The sequence below is a fragment of the Lepidochelys kempii genome, chromosome 2 (genome assembly GCF_965140285.1).
Source record: "Lepidochelys kempii isolate rLepKem1 chromosome 2, rLepKem1.hap1, whole genome shotgun sequence".
Classification (NCBI taxonomy): domain Eukaryota; kingdom Metazoa; phylum Chordata; order Testudines; family Cheloniidae; genus Lepidochelys; species Lepidochelys kempii.
The window spans coordinates 16363680-16382103 of NC_136381.1; the positions used below are offsets into that span (position 1 = coordinate 16363680).

Consider the following 18424-nt stretch of genomic DNA (forward strand, 5'->3'; position numbering starts at 1 on the left):
ACCCAGAGCTGTGTTGACAAATTTTGATGAGTCACATAACATAAGCAAAAGATTTGTCAATAAGAGCCATGTTAACTTCCATTTCATTTGGAAGAATTAATAGAAAAATGATGTCTGCTATATAGAATAAAAACACATGAAGTTCCCTCAAACCCAACAGACTATTATAAATGGAAATTATAAAATTACCATATATTGATGTTCAATGGTAGAAGTGTTTTTGAATGTATACTTTCCCATCCAGTCACAATTTCTATTTGACTAAATGTTCATTTTTAAATTAATCAGATTGAGTTTAAAATAGATTTACCAAGAGTTCTTTACTACAGCACAAATGGAAAAGACACTATAGAGATGTTTCAGAGTAACAGCCGTGTTAGTCTGTATTCGCAAAAAGAAAAGGAGTACTTGTGGCACCTTAGAGACTAACCAATTTATTTGAGCATGAGCTTTCGTGAGCTACAGCTCAAGCTCATGCTCAAATAAATTGGTTAGTCTCTAAGGTGCCACAAGTACTCCTTTTCTTTTTACTATAGAGATGAAGTTCTGAAATAATGAATAAGCCTGTTTTCCTTAAAAAGAAAAGGAGTACTTGTGGCACCTTAGACTAACAAATTTATTTGAGCAAATAAATGTTAGCCTCTAAGGTGCCACAAGTACTCCTTTTTCTTTTTGCAGATACAGACTAACATGGCTGCTACTCTGAAACCTGTTTTCCTTAAGTTGTTTGCATGAAAACAGTCTACTTCTGCTTGATAACAAACAATTGTTGTTCAAAAACAAAAAATCCTCATTTGGTAGCTTTCAATAATTAACTCAACAGGTTGCAAACATATTTGAAACAGTATTCACTAATCCCAAAAAGGATCACATGACATTTTGATTTAAAAAAAACTAGTGATATAAAATTAACATGGCACACATTAAATGGATTAAAAACTGGCTACCTGAGAGGTCTCAAAATATAACTGTAAATGAGGAGTCATCACTGAGTGGTTGTGTTTCTAATGGGGTCCCACAGGGATCAGTTCTTAGCCCTACACTATTTATCATTTTTATCTATGACCTGGAGGGAAAAAGTCATTACTGATAAAGTTTGCAGACGATACAAACTGAGGGAGTGGTAAATAATTAAGAGGACAGGCCACTGATACAGAGTGATTTGGATCACTTGAGAAACTGGGTTGAAGCAAACAAATACGTGTTTTAATATGACTAAATGTATTCATCTCGGAACAAAGAACCTAGACCATACTTACAGAATGGGGGACTCCATCCTCAGAAGCAGTGACTCAAAAAAATTTGGGGGAGGATGGTGGATAATCAGCTGAACATGAGCTCCATTGTGGCCAAAAGAGCTACTGTAATCCTTGAATGCATGAACAGGGGAATCTCGAGTAGGACTAGAGAGATTTTACTTCTCTATTTGGCACTAGTACGACCACTGCTAAAATACTGTGTCCAGTTCTGGTGCCTACAATTAAAGAAAGATGTTGATAAATTGAAGAGAGCTCAGAGAAGAGTGACGAGAATGATTAAAGGATTAGAAAATATGCCTTAATAATTTCAAAGAGCTCAATCTAGTTAATTTAACAAAGAGAAGTTTAAGGGGTGACTTGATTACAGTCTACAAGTATCTACTGGGGAAAAAATATTTAATGATGAGCTCTTGAACCTAGCAGAGACAGGTATAACATGATCCAATGACTGGAAGTTGAAGCTAGACAAATGCAGGCTGGAAATAAGGTGTAAATTTTTAACAGCGAGAGTAATTAACCTTTGAAACAAATTTACCAAAGTGGATTCTCCATCACTGACAATTTTTAAATCAGGATTTTTTTTAAATAAAAGATATTCTCAGCATTATTTTGGGGAAGTTCTATGGCCTGTGTTATAGAGGAATTCAGACTACATGATAACAATGGTTCCTTCTGGCACTGGAATCTGTACATTTAAAATTATCCAAACTTCACACTGTTTTACAGAACTGGACTACTACGGCTGGATAATGACATATTATTTACTTCTCTCTCTCACGTTCTAACACTTGCATCCCATGTGAATTACAGAAATTGTAAGGTAAAATTGGTAAGGACAAGTTTTAGTTACATGATTTAAATCTTAAACAACGGCTCAAAGTTTGGTTTTTTTCTCCAACCTTAATATTCACATTAAAGTTTCCATATTAACACTTAATTTTCACAGTGTAATAATTAATACAGGGCCTCTTTTTCAACATAGCCATTTGTCCAGTATATGGTATTCTTTCAGTAAGAATAAAACTGAAACTCAAATATAAGACACTGTAGAAATACAAAGTGTTCTACAAACAGTCTCTTCACCCTAGTGAGGTGGAAAGGGGGCTACATTTTACAGATAGGTTGAGTGACTTCCTTAAAGTCACATTTGAAGTCCAAGGAAGATACAGAAATAGACCCAGACTTCCTGAATCCCAGTCCTGTGCACTAAACACAAGCCTGTCCTTCCTTCCTTACCCAAAAGGCATATAACCCTATATCTGTTCCATGGAGAGACCTCCTTCATGGACGAACTTTCACCCCCTCCGTTGTGTTAATTAGCCCAGTACTAAATCCCCCCCACCCCCATACCCCTTCTTCCATTCTAGACCTTCCACCAAACTGACAATCAGGTCTCCCAGTCTGCTAAAACCGAAAGAAAAGACTACAGAACTGCTTCCTGTTTGTTGCTGTCACTCCAAATCTTACAGAAAAAAATCCTTTGGATCTCTACCCTGTGAGGAAATAAAAATCAACCTAGACAATCTAGTCCCTTCAGTCAGTTCTGTTCACAAAAGATAACATTCTTCATCCAATGAAGTGAGCTGTAGCTCATGAAAGCTTATGCTCAAATAAATTTGTTAGTCTCTAAGGTGCCACAAGTACTCCTTTTCATTCTTCTAACAGGCACACGCTGGCAAGCTCTTGCCACCTGGCATCTACTACATAGGCCAACTGTCCCTTTTCTGTGTCTCCTTCACTACACACTTTTCCTGGATTTGCATCCTGTCATTATTTGTACTACTATAGCACACAGAAGTCCTAGTCATGGACCCAGCTCCCCCTGTGATAGGCGCTGTACAAACACAGAACAAAATGATACCCCTGCCCAAGGAGCATACAATCTTAGTATGAGACGAGAGAGGATCTGGACAGACAAGAGAGAGATCAGGAATTAGCAATTTGTTCCTGGGAGAAATAATGGGTCCACAGGATCACAAAACAAGAACAGAAAGGAAGGGGAGGTCACATTAGTTTTATAGCACCCATGTATAAGCCATGTCTCCTATGCCAGAAAGCTTACAGTCTAAGGCCTGATCCTGTAAACATTTTAGTGCCTGCGGAATCTAGTCCTGAATGGACACTGTAACAAACAAAAGCAGAACCAAAAAAAGGACTTTTTAAAAACCTCAAGACCAATGTGTACTTTTTTAAGCATTCCATTTTAAGCAATTTATACACCCATTCCTTTATTTAATTACCTTTACCTATTTGTTTTGTTCTTAATAGTCCTACTAAACCTTCCTCGATGGCTTTTATCTATTACTAAATAGAGTTGAATTTACGACTAATTTAGTTGAGTTTAAAACTAAAGGAATTGTAAGAATTGTATCTGTTCAAAGAACTGCCTTGTGTAACTGTGTATCATACATGTATTTCATAAAAGGTATTCAGTTACAAAGAAACTATCGTGGCTATGTCTACAAAGTGGTAAAACCATGCAAGCAATAAACGAGCTTAAATATGCTCACTGACTTCCTTGTCCAGTGTGGACAAAGCTTCCCTCACCAGTCCCAAACTGACTGTCAGTCACCTAAGCATATAACAGGTTTCAGAGTAACAGCAGTGTTAGTCTGTATTCGCAAAAAGAAAAGGAGTACTTGTGGCACCTTAGAGACTAACCAATTTATTGGAGCATAAGCTTTCGTGAGCTACAGCTCACTTCATCCACAGCATGCATCCGATGAAGTGAGCTGTTGCTCACGGAAGCTTATGCTCCAATAAATTGGTTAGTCTCTAAGGTGCCACAAGTACTCCTTTTCTTTTTGCGAATACAGACTAACACGGCTGTTACTCTGAAACCTGAGTGTTGATAAAATAGAAAGATTTAAATTGAACCCTAGTCTGACATGGTTTTTTGTTCCCTTCAAGAAACAATATTAGACAGAAATGCAGTAGATAAATGACTTGTGCAAGTTATATAATTTTTTTAAGTATGCTCAGTACAATTTCTCAGTATATAGCTGAGATGGATGCATTTTAGTTGGAAAACAGGCAAATTTTAAAGTCAGCAGGGCCCCTTAAGTGACAGCTGAGCAAATTAGGTGTAAAAAAACACATGGACTACTAAAATAAATCGTACCTTGGGGTGAAACTATTTTCACAGAAGGACAAAATTTTCTCTAACAAGCTCCCTGGTTATTGATATAAATTCATTTTTAAAAAAAATGAAAGAACGTACATCTTCTAGTTTCCAGTGTTTTAGTTGCACAATTTTAATATTTATTCCTGTTCCTGTGTATAAAGTTGTTAAATTTTACTTAGTTATATAACTATGTGCTAGAGATATGGTGAACCCTGTTTAGATATTAAATTGAGGCAAATCTGTTTTTAGCTCCTGTACATACTGGCATAGGTCTATCATGACAGTCTATCATCTTTGTCAAATATTCTTAAATGACTGTTAGTTTTACAGCACTATATTGGCAGTCTCAACCTTTTTACATTCTTTGAACATAAAGTACTAATTTTATGGAGAACAATTTATTTCAACTCACCATATCTCTGTAGCACCAACTAAGAAGAGTAATGTACCATGGAATGTGGTTCAAAAATCAGTTCTATTTTCTTTTCGACATACACTGATTATTTCGAAGAAAAGGATTTGTTTGAACAAAGTACTGCTGGTAAAATGTGCTAGTTTGACAGCCCTGGAAATTTAAACCCTCTTCATATAGATACTCAAGCAGTATTTCCTCTGTAGACTATTTAACCCACGGAACTCACTGACATACAATATTATTGAGGGCAACAGGATTAGACATTTGTGAATAAGAACATCCATGGTTATATCAGAAAGAATGAAAATATGCAAGGGATTTTGACCCTTATGACCGATGGCATCAACCACTTACTTACTCATAGGAGTTAAGAATAAACTTTTTCTGAAGCATAGAGCACTAACCACTGACAGGATCAGACAGACTATTGGTCTTATCCACTATAGCAATAAGTCCTTCAAATTGACTGAAACAGTACTTCCAAACAAACCAGATTGTGTTACTAAATTTTGATTAAGTTTGACTTTTCTCTCCGAGTAAACAAATATTGCAAGACTGAGCCCTGGTGTACACTACAGAATTACTTTGGTATAACTGCATTGCTCAGGGGCTGTGAATAATCCACACCCCGAGCAACGTAGTTATACCGATCTAAGCACCGGTGTAGGTGGTGCTAAGTCGGCAGGAGAGCTTCTCCACCTGGCATAGCTACTGCCTCTCGCAGAGGTGTATTAACTAAGCTGACAAGGGAAACTCTCTCCTGTCGGCTTAGAGCCTCTTCATTAAAGCACTAAAAAGGCTGAGGCAGCATTTTAAGCAAGTGTTGATCCGTTCTTCCAATCCTATTTTACTTCCAATCCGAGCTCTAACAGAGTTGGTGTGGCCAAGTCATAACTTTGGTACTTCCATTTCTCCACTGTCAAATGGAGAGTTACCTAAAGTTACCTACCTCAGGTGTACAGTAAGAATTTTAATGCACAAGAAGTTTTATTACTGAACGCTACATCAAGTTTTCAGTTTTAAAATTTGTGAAATCTGCTTACACCTTAAAATTAAAACAAAACTGGCTCCTTGAGTTATTACTGGAGTTACACACAAGTGCACTTGACCATCTTGCATGCAACACTGCATGCCAGAGTATTCTGAATGAGTTTTTCATTTAATACCACAGTTAATAAATATTTTTAGCAGATACAGACTGTCATGATAGACATATGCCAGTACCAAAGAGAACAAACTAATGTCTAGAAAAAGGATCATGACTAGAAATACAAGATAACCATGCAAGAAAACACAACATTTTCTTTCAATTTGATTTTTTTGGAGGGATGGTTTCCTGAAATTTTATAATTGCTTTAGTTTTTTTTTTTTTTTAAATAAGGATATTCATCAAATTAGTATATGGACTGATTGGTTTGTATTAACAATTAATGTATCAAACAACTGAAACTAAAGACAGATTACAGTACAGATGGAAGAAATTTGACCTAATTAAGCATTGCATGATGTCTTCCTTACCATTTTTGTAAGTAGTCCAGTGCTTCCAAACGAGCACCGATCTCAAACGTGATCCCTGGACGACTTGGAGGCTTTTTACTCATCTTGATAACTTCTATTTTCTTTTCCCCCTACTTTCAGAGAAAAATATTTTTTATATTACAAAGCAGAAAGCACCGTTAATTAAAAATACAAATAGCATTCCAAATGAATATATTTTAACCACGAAGAGATATAAATCTATTATAAATGATAGCACTTATCACTATAGGATCTAGTAGTGCACTAAAATTGGAAATGTTTAGATTGTTGTGCATAATATAAAAAGTATATACAAATAGTATTCCTTAATCCCCCCCACAAACAGCTACACCATCAACCTGCAATCTATTTAGTTTGAAAAATGAGATACAAATGTGTTCTAATAATATACGTGGCCCTAATTCCCCATCAGCTTTAGTGATGTTATCACATTTTCCTAGTTTTAAAATGTTTCCCCCCTGCCCTGTTGCTGTACAAAAGGCCACACAAACAAAAGGGACAAGTGACTGACTATACAGAGGAAAGAATAACTATAGAAACGTACTGGCTAATGAACAACATAAACTGACATAAATATTTTTCTGTGTATTTTTTCCTATAAGCTTTCTGTCAATCCTGAATCTAATGTGCAACAATAGCAGGTAAAAAGAAAAGGAGTACGTGTGGCACCTTAGACTAACAAATTTATCTGAACATAAGCTTTCATGAGCTACAGCTCACTTCATCGGATGCATGCAGTGGAAAATACAGCAGGGAGATTTTATATACACAGAGAACATGAAACAATGGGTGTTACCTGATCACTCTGTGTGTATGGTAAGGTGAGCTTTACCAGCAGGAGAGGAAAAAACCTTTTGTAGTGAAAATCAAGGTGGGCCATTTCCAGCAGTTGACAAGAACATGTGAGGAACAGGAAGGGGGGAAACAAACATGGAGAAATAGTTTTACTTTGTGTAAAGACACATCCACTCCCAGTCTTTATTCAAGCCTAAATTAATGGTGTCCAGTTTGCAAATTAATTCCAATTCAGTAGTCTCATGTTGGAGTCTTTTTTTTTTTTTGAAGTTTTTCGTTGAAGAATTGCCACTTTTAGGTCTGTAATCGAGTGACCAGAGAGACTGAAGTGTTCTCCGACTGGTTTTTGAACGTTACAGTGTTAATTCTTGACGTCTGATTTGTTTCCATTTATTCTTTTACGTAGAGACTGTCCGGTTTGGCCAATGTACATGGCAGAGGGGCATTGCTGGCACACGATGGCATATATCATTGGCCAAACCGGACAGTCTCTACGTAAAAGAATAAATGGAAACAAATCAGACGTCAAGAATTAACACTGTAACATTCAAAAACCAGTCGGAGAACACTTCAGTCTCTCTGGTCACTCGATTACAGACCTAAAAGTGGCAATTCCTCAACGAAAAAACTTCAAAAAAAGACTCAAACATGAGACTACTGAATTGGAATTAATTTGCAAACTGGACACCATTAATTTAGGCTTGAATAAAGACTGGGAGTGGATGTGTCTTTACACAAAGTGAAACTATTTCTCCATGTTTGTTTCCCCCCTTCCTGTTCCTCACATGTTCTTGTCAACTGCTGGAAATGGCCCACCTTGATTTTCACTACAAAAGGTTTTTTCCTCTCCTGCTGGTAAAGCTCACCTTACCTGATCACTCTCAGTGTGTATGGTAACACCCATTGTTTCATGTTCTGTGTGTATAAAATCTCCCCACTGTATTTTCCACAGTATGCATCCAATGAAGTGAGCTGTAGCTCACAAAAGCTTATGCTCAAATAAATTGGTTAGTCTCTAAGGTGCCACAAGTCCTCCTTTTCTTTTTGCGGATACAGACTAACACGGCTGTAACTCTGATAGCGGGCAAGAGCATTTCATCCAAAAGGACCAGTTTTAAGTTGACAATGTCACTATTTAAAGTCATATGGTGCATAAAGGGCCCCCTTAAGGGCCTTGGTCTGGTCTGTGTCCTTCTGGGTTCAGGGGTGCTGGAGCAAGAGCTCCAGGAGTTGGGCCATTCCGTTTATCTGGGTTGGGGAGGATGTAAGGGATCCCTCAAGCCCTGGTCTGTGTGGGTGACTTTCTGTGGGGGAGGGCGTGTGCAGAAAAACACCCAGCCCCTGGGCCCGTGTGCCTGTCTGGGTTGGGGAAAGGTGAGCTGTAGGGGATGCCCCAGGCCCCGGACCCATCTGTTTCTGTCGGGGGTGGGTGGGGGTGGAGGATCCCCTGGGCCGCTCCGTCTCTGGAGGGGAGCCGCCGGGCCGCTCCGGGTCCCGGGGGGAGCAGAAGGAGCCCCCAGACATCAGCCACCTCTGGGGCACAGGGAGGTTTAAAACCCCCGGCCTCGGCCCCGCAGAGGATGCTCCCCAGGGACCGGCCCCGAGGAAGCCTCAGGCCACGGTTCTGCCTGCGCCGGTGCAGGAGAGGCGGGAGACACCCAGGGCCCGGGCTCGGCTCGGGGGGGAGAGGCCCGGGAGCCCGGCCCGTACCCCGCAGCCCCGGACTCCTTACCGCCTTCTCCGCTTCTCGGGACAGCAGCTGGGCCTGTGGCGGCCCCGAGCCCGATCCCGGCCCGGAGCCCGAGCCACAACCCCAGCCCCAGCCGGCTCCGCAGGCCGCGGCGCCTCCCGCTCCGACCGGGGACGGTGGGCGAGCAGCTCGGCGCGGCGGGGTGCAGCTCCCTCAGAGCCCCATCGTCCCCTCCGCCTGCGCCCCGCCCCTCGCGCCCCAGCGCCCAGCCGTGCCGTCACCTCCCTGCGACAGCCCGAGGCGGGGCAGGGCGCCGCCATCACCCCCTCACGTGACCAGGGAGCAGCGGCGCGACAGCCGCTTTACGGCGGGGCGGGACGAAGGAGCTGGAACAGCGGGGGAGCGGGCGCGAGGGTGAAGGGGGGGGCTCGCCTCGGTGCTGTGTGGGGCGGGGTGTAAGTCAGTGTTATGGGGAGGGGGCGGTTTGGGGTATAAGTTAGTAGGGGGATGAGGTCAGTGTTATGGGGAGGGAGTGGTTTGGGGTTTAAGAGAGCTGTGAGGGGATGAGGTCAGTGTTATGGGAGGGGGCGGTTTGGGGAATAAGTTAGTAGGGGGATGAGGTCAGTGTTATGGGGAGGGGGCGGTTTGGGGTATAAGGTAGCAGTAGGGAGATGAGGTCAGTGTTATGGGGAGGGAGTGGTTTGGGGTTTAAGAGAGCTGTGAGGGGATGAGGTCAGTGTTATGGGAGGGGGCGGTTTGAGGTTGAAGGTAGCAGTAGGGAGATGAGGTCAGTGTTATGGGGAGGGAGTGGTTTGGGGTATAAGGTAGCAGTAGGGGGATGAGGTCAGTGTTATGGGGAGGGAGTGGTTTGGGGTATAAGGTAGCAGTAGGGGGATGAGGTCAGTGTTATGGGGAGGGAGTGGTTTGGGGTATAAGGTAGCAGTAGGGGGATGAGGTCAGTGTTATGGGGAGGGGGCGGTTTGGGGTTGAAGGTAGCAGTAGGGAGATGAGGTCAGTGTTATGGGGAGGGAGTGGTTTGGGGTATAAGGTAGCAGTAGGGGGATGAGGTCAGTGTTATGGGGAGGGAGTGGTTTGGGGTTGAAGGTAGCAGTAGGGAGATGAGGTCAGTGTTATGGGGAGGGAGTGGTTTGGGGTTTAAGAGAGCTGTGAGGGGATGAGGTCAGTGTTATGGGAGGGAGTGGTTTGGGGTATAAGGTAGCAGTAGGGGGATGAGGTCAGTGTTATGGGGAGGGGGCGGTTTGGGGTTGAAGGTAGCAGTAGGGAGATGAGGTCAGTGTTATGGGGAGGGAGTGGTTTGGGGTTTAAGAGAGCTGTGAGGGGATGAGGTCAGTGTTATGGGAGGGGGCGGTTTGGGGTATAAGTTAGTAGTAGGGGGGATGAGGTCAGTGTTATGGGGAGGGGGCGGTTTGGGGTATAAGTTAGCAGTATGGGGATGAGGTCAGTGTTAGGAGGAGGGGGTGGTTTGGGGTATAAGTTAGTGGGGGATGAGGTCAGTGTTATGGGGAGGGGGCGGTTTGGGGTGTAAGTTAGTAGTAGGGGGATGAGGTCAGTGTTATGGGGAGGGGGCAGTTTGGGGTATAAGTTAGTTGTAGGGGGATGAGGTCACTTATGATGGTGGAGTGGGAGGAGGGGTGGTTTGGGGGTACAAGTTAGCTGTGGGGGGATGAGGGTCAGTGTTATGGGGGTGGAGCAGGTAATGGCTGGGATGAGTAAGGAGAGAAATATTTATTAGTGGGGTGAGAGTCAGTGTTGTGAGGAGGTAGAGAGAAGTGAGCTATTAGCCCTGGCTTTTTGAGTAAAGGAAGGTAAAGTGTTGCCATTGGTAGGAGAGGTTAGGGATTAAGCTTGTTGAAATCTTTTGCTGGAGAGAGAGTGAGGGCGGGGTGCATGCAGTAGTGGTGCTAAGCTTACACAGACTAAGGCCTGGTCTACACTGACGGGGTGGGGGCGGAATCAATCTAAATTATGCAACTTCAGCTACGTGAATAACGTAGCTAAAGTTGACATACTTAGATCCACTTACTGCGACACTTAAGTCGACAGCTGACACTCACCCGTCGACTCCACCTGCACCTCTTGTCCTGGTGGAGTACCGGAGTCGACGGGAGAGCGCTCGGCGGTTGATTTATTGTGTCTAGATGGACGCAATAAATCGACCCCCGCTGGATCGATCGCTGCCCATCGATCCAGCAGGTAATGTAGACAAGCCCTAAGCAGTTATGGTCATGGGGGTCCTGATTTAGTATTACCCCCAAAATACCACTAATCTTATTTAACATGGAGTTTTTAACAAGTGTATTAGTATGTGTTCGTATATTGTTTGGTTTGTGGAAATAAAAAATACTTATTGCATTGTGGGGGGTGAGGGGTAAAGAGCGCACCTCCAGTGGGCCAGCACTGCCTCTGGGTACATGGTCTGTCCTTGGGGACTGGTATTTTTTTCTGTGAAACATCATGTTTTATTGGTATCTGTTTCAAAGGACTCCACCCCCATGAAGTACTTTGAGGTACTGGGTATTTGATTTCTCTCCCACTTCCCTGCCCTGCCCCCCCTTCCTTGGGGAAAGGAAGAGAAAAATGGAGGAGGGAGAAGTGCAAAAAAAAAAAAAACCTTTCAAAGCTAATTTTTTAAAATAATACTTGTGAAAAATGTGGACTGAACAGAAAATTGCACCTTGTAGAAATCTGCGGAATGAAAGTGATTTGTAATTTTTTTCATAAAAGTACTTTACGATTTTTGACCAGTCTTAGCTCAGAGGGGGCTGGGTGTTGTGTTGGGATCGTTGAATAGCAGTGTTAGAATGGCATGTATGTGAGAAGGTAGGCTCAGTGTTTAGAGGAAGGGATGCTTATGGTACGAATGGAGGTGAGGAAGGTGCTGGGGGAAGGGGGTCAGGGTTTAATGTTCTTGGGTCATTGATGAAGAGGGGAGCAGGGAAAAACTCAGGGTTTTGTACTCTTGGTGTCTGTGGGGTTAGGTTTGCATGAGATGAGGAAGGGGCTGGGGATCAGTTTAGGGTTTAATGTTGTGAGGGACACTGGAGGAGTGAATTGTTGCTTGGCTCACAGCAGGTTATAGCAGGTTTACAATAGTAGGATGACGGCTAGTAATGGGAGTTTTATAGATGCTGAACTCAGGCGAAGAAAAGGCACAACATTATTGTAGGTGCTGCTGTCATCTCCTTGGAAATAGCAGTAGGAGAAAGCCTGACGTGTTTAATCTGATACTGATATGGCAATTTTCATTCCTAAACAAATCTACACGGACACACCCCCAGAGCCCTGACCAGGGGTATTCTATCTGCTACCCAAGATCCATAAACCTGGAAACCCTGGACACCCCATCATCTCAGGCATCGGCACTCTTACAGCAGGATTATCTGGCTATTTGGACTCTCTCCTCAGACCCTAAGCTACCAGCACTCGTAGCTATCTTCGAGACACCACCGACTCTCTCTGAGGAAACTACAATGCAGTAGTAATCTTCCTGAAAACACCATCCTGGCCACTGTGGATGAGGATGGACTACAAGCTGTCAAGAGCAGTATCCATGATGAGGCCATGGCACACCTGGTGGTTGAGCTTTGTGACTTTGTCCTTACCCACAACCGTTTCAGATTTGGGGACAACATATACCTTCAAGTCAGTGGCACTGCTATGGGTACCCGCATGGCCCCACAATATACCAGCATATTTATGGCTGACTTAAAACAACGCTTCCTCAGCTCTTGTCCCCTAGCGCCCCTCCTCTACTTGCGCTACATTAATGACATCATCATATGGACCCACGGGAAAGAGGCCCTTGAAGAATTCTTCCTGGATTTATCTAGTGTGTTAAGCTCAGTTTGCGGTTTTGTTTATTTACTAAGGTAATCCATTTTGATCAATTTGCTATCACTTATAATCACTTAACATCTATTTTTTGTAGTTAATAAACTTGTTTTTGTTTTGTCTAAAACCAGTGTGTGGAAATAACTTGGGGCAGAAAGCTGTTGAAAATCTCTCTCCACATTGAGGGAGGGGGTAAATTTTATGAGCTTACACTGTACAGTTCCCTGTGCAGCACAAGACGATATAATTTTGGGTTTACCCTCCAAAGGGAGGTGTGCGCCTTAGCAACTGGGAGGTGCCTTAGCTGAGCCTTACCATGCAGAGCTGATCTCAGCAGCTGGGTGTGTCCCTATCGGTGTGTATGCTGGTGAAAGAGCAAGCTTGGAGAGTGTGGCAACTTATCACAGCACCACAGTGTGAAAGGAAGCCGAGGCTGGTGGGTTAGGTGGGCTCAGTGGTACCCTGGTTCCAACTGGCACCCTGGGGAGAACCCATCACACCCTATATTATCAAATATTTGTTCCTCATGTAGGCACTTATAGACTGTAATCAAATCACCCCTTTTGTTTAAGTGAGATTTGGCCAGATGATCCCAACAGATGAATGACTCCCCATGCTGCAGAGGAAGGTGAAAAATTCCTAAGGGCCCAACCAATCTGACCTGGGGAGAAAATCCTTCCCAACCCCAAGTCAGGTGACCAGTAAGACCTTCCGCATGTGAACAAGGCACACCAGTCAGGCATCTAGAAAGAGGATTCTTTGTACCAGTTCAGAGCACCGTCCACCCTCTTAGGTGCCCTGTGGCCAATCTTTGATGCTTCATAAGAAGATGGGAGAAACAAAACAAAACAGACTATATCTAGCTAGTTGTGCAGTGAAGGAAAAATTCCTTCCTGACTGCTGCTGGTGACCAGCTAAAACCCTGAAGCATGAGATTAGATTAGTCATCTTTATGCAGAGTTGCAGATGTTAGCATATTGAGTGCTGTGTAGGCAAACCCATGAAAGAAGGGGTTGAATGGGAATCATAGATTCACAGATTCCAAGGCCAGAATGGACGACCAGAACCATCCAGCATGAGCTCCCCCACACAGTCTGCAGAATTGTACAAGTGCTTCCAGACCAAGTCTGGAATTGTTCAGCTATGTAATTGAGATGGAAAACTCTGAACAATTTAACTAGTCTGTCTCTTTTATACCCGATAAAGATCTAGTGATACATACATTATAAATCAATCTTGTTGAGTAAGCATTACAAAATTTTCATGAGAACTACAGGTTTAAGGCTTGAGAAAGTATTAATGAAAATTATCAATTTAGATTAGAGTTTTTATATCAGGGAAGAAATTATTAGATGACAATAAGTCTAGTTGAAGACAAACAATGAACAAGAGCTGTCAAGTTTAAGCAGTCAGGAGGTCTTTGATAGAGTAGAGTGGGGTTTTTCTTTCTAACAAAGTTGAAAAAAATCAGATTTGGTTTTTTTTTAAACATTTTCTTCATATAGTTGCATACACACAATTATTAAAATCAGAGCCAATATGATGTTCCTAAACTCCAATTAAAAGTTGGTTTTATACAGTTGCAGACTCTTTTCAAAAGCAAATATAAATGGCAAAAATCCAGACAACAGGGACACTGAATAACCAAAGCATCTCAAAGACTATGAAATGGAGCTGTCAGCTTGATATTTAATAATTCTAAAAGAGAAGCTGAAAGGAGTTTCAACTTCCTCTGTCATTGAGTCCAGTTCTGGGGCCAATTTCTGTGATGTTCCAGTTCTACTTTCCAATATTTCAAGATATTTTTAATTTCCTGATGCAGTGTGACAGCTCTGTACAAATTACAGGGGAAAGAGCTAGATCCACAAAAGTATTTAGCTTGTTAGCTGTGGGGTGGCGTTAGCACTTAAGTGGGTTAACTAGTAGGCCTGCTAGTGGTAACTTTGGCACCTATGGGGTTAGATGGCAGCTGAGCAATTGTTTTGATAATGTCCCTAAAGAAGCAGTTAGGTGCCTAAGTACCTTTGTGGGTCTAGCTCTAAGGGCTTGCTTCAACATCCATCGAAGTCAATAGAAAATCTCTCACTGAGTTCCGTGGGCTTTGGATCAGGCCCTAGTTGACTTTGCAGGGAAGAAGGGCTATACAGCGAAACTAACTATGCACAAAGCACAATATATACACAAAAACAACAAGGAGTCTGGTGGCGCCTTAAAGACTAACATTTATTTGGGCATAAGCTCTCATGAGTAAAACACAACTTCAGATGCATGGAGTGAAAATTACAGATGCAGGCATTATATAATGACACATGAAGGGAAGGGAGTTACCTCACAAGTGGAGAATCAGTGTCCACAGGGCCAATTCGATCAGCGTGGATGTAGTCCACTTCCAATAATAGATGAGGAGGTGTCAATTCCAGGAGAGGCAAAGCTGCTTCTGTAATGAGCTAGCCACTCCCAGTCCCTGTTCAAGCCCTATTCAAGTGTTAAATTTGCAAATGAATTTTAGTTCTGCTGTTTCTCTTTGAAGTCTGTTTCTGAAGTTTTTTATTCAAGTATAGCTACTTTTAAATCAGTTATAGAATGTCCAGGAAGATTGAAGTGTTCTCCCACTGGCTTTTGTATGTTACCATTCCTGATGTCCGATTTGTGTCCATTTATTCTTTTACGTAGGGACTCTCCAGTTTGGCCAATGTACATGGCAGAGGGGCATTGCTGGCACATGATGGCATATATCACATTAGTAGACGTGCAGATGAATGAGCCTCTGATGGTGTGGCTGATGTGGTTGGGTCCTCTGATGGTGTCGCTAGAGTAGATACGGGGACAGAGTAGGCAACAAAGTTTGCCACAGGGATTGGTTCCTGTGTTAGTGTTTCTGTGGTGTGGTGTGTAGTTGCTGGTGAGTATTAGGTTCAGGTTGGAGGGCTCTCTGTAAGCAAGGACTGGCCTGTCTCTCAAGATCTGTGAGAGTGAGGGATCGTTTTCCAGGATAGATTGTAGACAGGGAAGGCTCTGTCAATTTTGCTGCCCCAAGCAGCTGCCACCAAATTGCCGCCGTGCCCGGAAGAGCGGCAGAGCTGCCGCCCAAAAGTTGCCGTGGCAGGAAAAGCGGCGGAACTGCCGCCGAATTGCCGCCGCGGAACACAGACTGCTGCCCCATTCTGAATGCCACCCCAAGCTCCTGCTTGGAAAGCTGGTGCCTGGAGCTGGCCCTGGTTGTAGATCGTTGATAATGTGCTGGAGAGGTTTTAACTGGGGGCTTTATGTGATGGCCAGTGGTGTTCTGTTGTTTTCCTTGTGGGGCCTGTCCTGTAGTAGGTGATTTCTGGGTACCCGTCTCGCTCTGTCAATCTGTTTCCTCACTTCCCCAGGTGGAGGAGTTTCTGTGTCGAGACAGGGTAACTTGGTAAAGCGAGTGATAGGCAGCTGACATTACAAGGGGGACATAGTTATGGCTGCCGTGCATGGACTCTGGTGTACAGCTCTTTTGGCAACAATAAAGTGTGTGTCTGTGGGAGGAGTACAGGATATGTACTATTAGGTTTCATTTTCTTGCTTTTGTGGTTTTGTGTCAGATATGCTATGTGTGTAGAGCCTTGCTACTGCTTCATAACAAAGCTTTTTGCATACTGATTTCCTTTTTTTTTATTGTTTAAACGAAGAGTGGGCCTTTCAAGTATGAGGTGGCTTGGGGGCAAACTGAGGAGTAAAAATGCAGCTGTACATAAACCTTCTTCTATTCTGTGTATCTGCTCATGAAACTCTTCTCTTTTGTGCCTGAAATGGAACATAAAATCCTTCACAATAGTAGTATAAAATCTGACAGAAAAGCATGGCTTCTGAAGTTCTGAGGAAGAAGGGCTTAGGCATGAACCAGCACGCAAAGTTTATGCATCAGCAATCCTTGGCACATTGATTATAACTGAAAGTTAAAGGCTAACATTGACCCGAAATTCAGATTATTTCTTTTCAAAAACTACCCATTGCACCAGACCTAGTAAGGATGCACGGCTACCAAAGTTTGTGCGGGTAGACAATATTTTTTTAAAGATATCGGCTGTCAGGTTTCCTCCCCACTCTGAACTCTAGGGTACAGATGTGGGGACCCACATGAAAAACCCCCTAAACTTATTTTTACCAGCTTAGGTTAAAAACTTTCCCAAGGCACACATTTCGCCTTGTCTTTGAACAGTATGCTGCCACCACCAAGTGATTTAGACAAAGAACAGGGAAAGGACCACTTGGAGTTCCTATTTCCCCAAAATATCCCCTCAAGCCCTTACACCCCTTTTCCTGGGGAGGCTTGAGAATAAACAAGATGAGCACCAACCAGCCTTGGGATTTTTAAGACCCAAAAAACCCAATCAGATTCTTAAACAGAACTTTATTAGAAGAACAAAAAAGATAAGAGAACAACTCTGTAAAATCAGAATGGAAGATAATCTTACAGGCAGTCAGATTTTTCAAAACACAGAGATTCCCTCTAGGCAAAACCTTAAGTTACAAAAACAGGAATACACATTTCCTCCAGCACAGCGAATTTCACAAGCCAAAACAAAGAAAACCTAACACATTTTCTAGCTTTATTACTTACTAACTTTACAGGAGTTGGAGAGCTTGCATCCTTGATCTGTTCCGGGCAAAGGTATCACACAGACAGACCAAAGCCTTCCGCCCCCCTCCAGATTTGAAAGTATCTTGTCCCCTCATTGGTCATTTTGGGTCAAGTGCCAGCCAGGTTACTTGAGCTTCTTAGTCCTTTACAGGTAAAAGGACTTTGCCTCTGTCCAGGAGGGATTTTATAGCACTGTATATAGAAAGGTGGTTACCCTTCCCTTTATAATTGTGACATCGGCGAACAATGAAAGGTCAGATTACCCAGGAAATAAGTCAGTCAGAGTTCATTTTCAGAGACTTCCTATTGAAAATGTACAAAGGGAAAAAAATAAAACAAAAACTACACAGAATTCAGAGCATAGAAAACATATCTACAGGCCACCTACTTTTAGAGAAAAACAGGAATTTATGCCCTATTTTAGAACTCAATCTAAACTGTAGGGCCGTGTCACGGTTCCTCCCCCACTCTGAACTCTAGGGTACAGATGTGGGGACCTGCATGAAAAACCTCCTAAGCTTATCTTTACCAGCTTAGGTCAAAACTTCCCCAAGGTACAAAATATTACCCCCGTTATCCTTGGACTGGCCGCTACCACCACCAAACTAATACTGGTTACTGGGGAAGAGCTGTTTGGACGCGTCCTTCCCCCCAAAATACTTCCCAAAACCTTGCACCCCACTTCCTGGACAAGGTTTGGTAAAAAGCCTCACCAATTTGCATAGGTGACCACAGACCCAAACCCTTGGATCTGAAAACAATGAAAAAGCATTCAGTGTTTTACAAGAAGACTTTTAATAAAAAATAGAAGTAAATAGAAATAAAGAAATCCCCCCTGTAAAATCAGGATGGTAGATATCTTACAGGGTAATTAGATTCAAAAACATAGAGAACCCCTCTAGGCAAAACCTTAAGTTACAAAAAAGATACACAGACAGAAATAGTTATTCTATTCAGCACAATTCTTTTCTCAGCCATTTAAAGAAATCATAATCTAACACATACCTAGCTCGATTACTTACTAAAAGTTCTAAGACTCCATTCCTGTTCTGTCCCCGGCCAAGACGACTACAGACAGACACAGACCCTTTGTTTCTCTCCCTCCTCCCAGCTTTTGAAAGTATCTTGTCTC

The 18424-nt window shown here is 42.7% G+C and overlaps 2 protein-coding genes across 22 annotated transcripts in view; one reads left to right on the forward strand and one right to left on the reverse strand.

Moving 5' to 3' along the window:
- The window catches only part of PHF20L1 (PHD finger protein 20 like 1), an 82655-nt gene extending 73558 nt beyond the window's left edge, over positions 1 to 9097 (reverse strand). For 8 of the 16 annotated variants that reach the window (XM_073330096.2, XM_073330095.2, XM_073330093.2 and 5 more), the window contains exons 1-2: positions 8865 to 9096; positions 6317 to 6429 (exon numbers count right to left, since the gene is read on the reverse strand). In XM_073330096.2, the coding sequence (XP_073186197.1) occupies positions 6317 to 6399 (83 nt within the window). In that variant the 5' untranslated portion in view covers positions 6400 to 6429; positions 8865 to 9096. Of the gene's footprint in view, positions 1 to 6316; positions 6430 to 8864 lie in introns of all 16 variants that reach the window. The other 8 variants (XM_073330088.2, XM_073330087.2, XM_073330085.2 and 5 more) reach the window with 3 other exon arrangements.
- Positions 9098 to 10516: 1419 nt separating this feature from the next.
- The window catches only part of TMEM71 (transmembrane protein 71), a 32143-nt gene continuing 24235 nt past the window's right edge, over positions 10517 to 18424 (forward strand). For 3 of the 6 annotated variants that reach the window (XM_073330080.2, XM_073330081.2, XM_073330082.2), the window contains exon 1: positions 10517 to 12712. The gene's annotated coding sequence lies outside the window, so the exon portion shown is untranslated. The remainder of the gene's footprint in view (positions 12713 to 18424) is intronic. The other 3 variants (XM_073330078.2, XM_073330075.2, XM_073330076.2) reach the window with 3 other exon arrangements.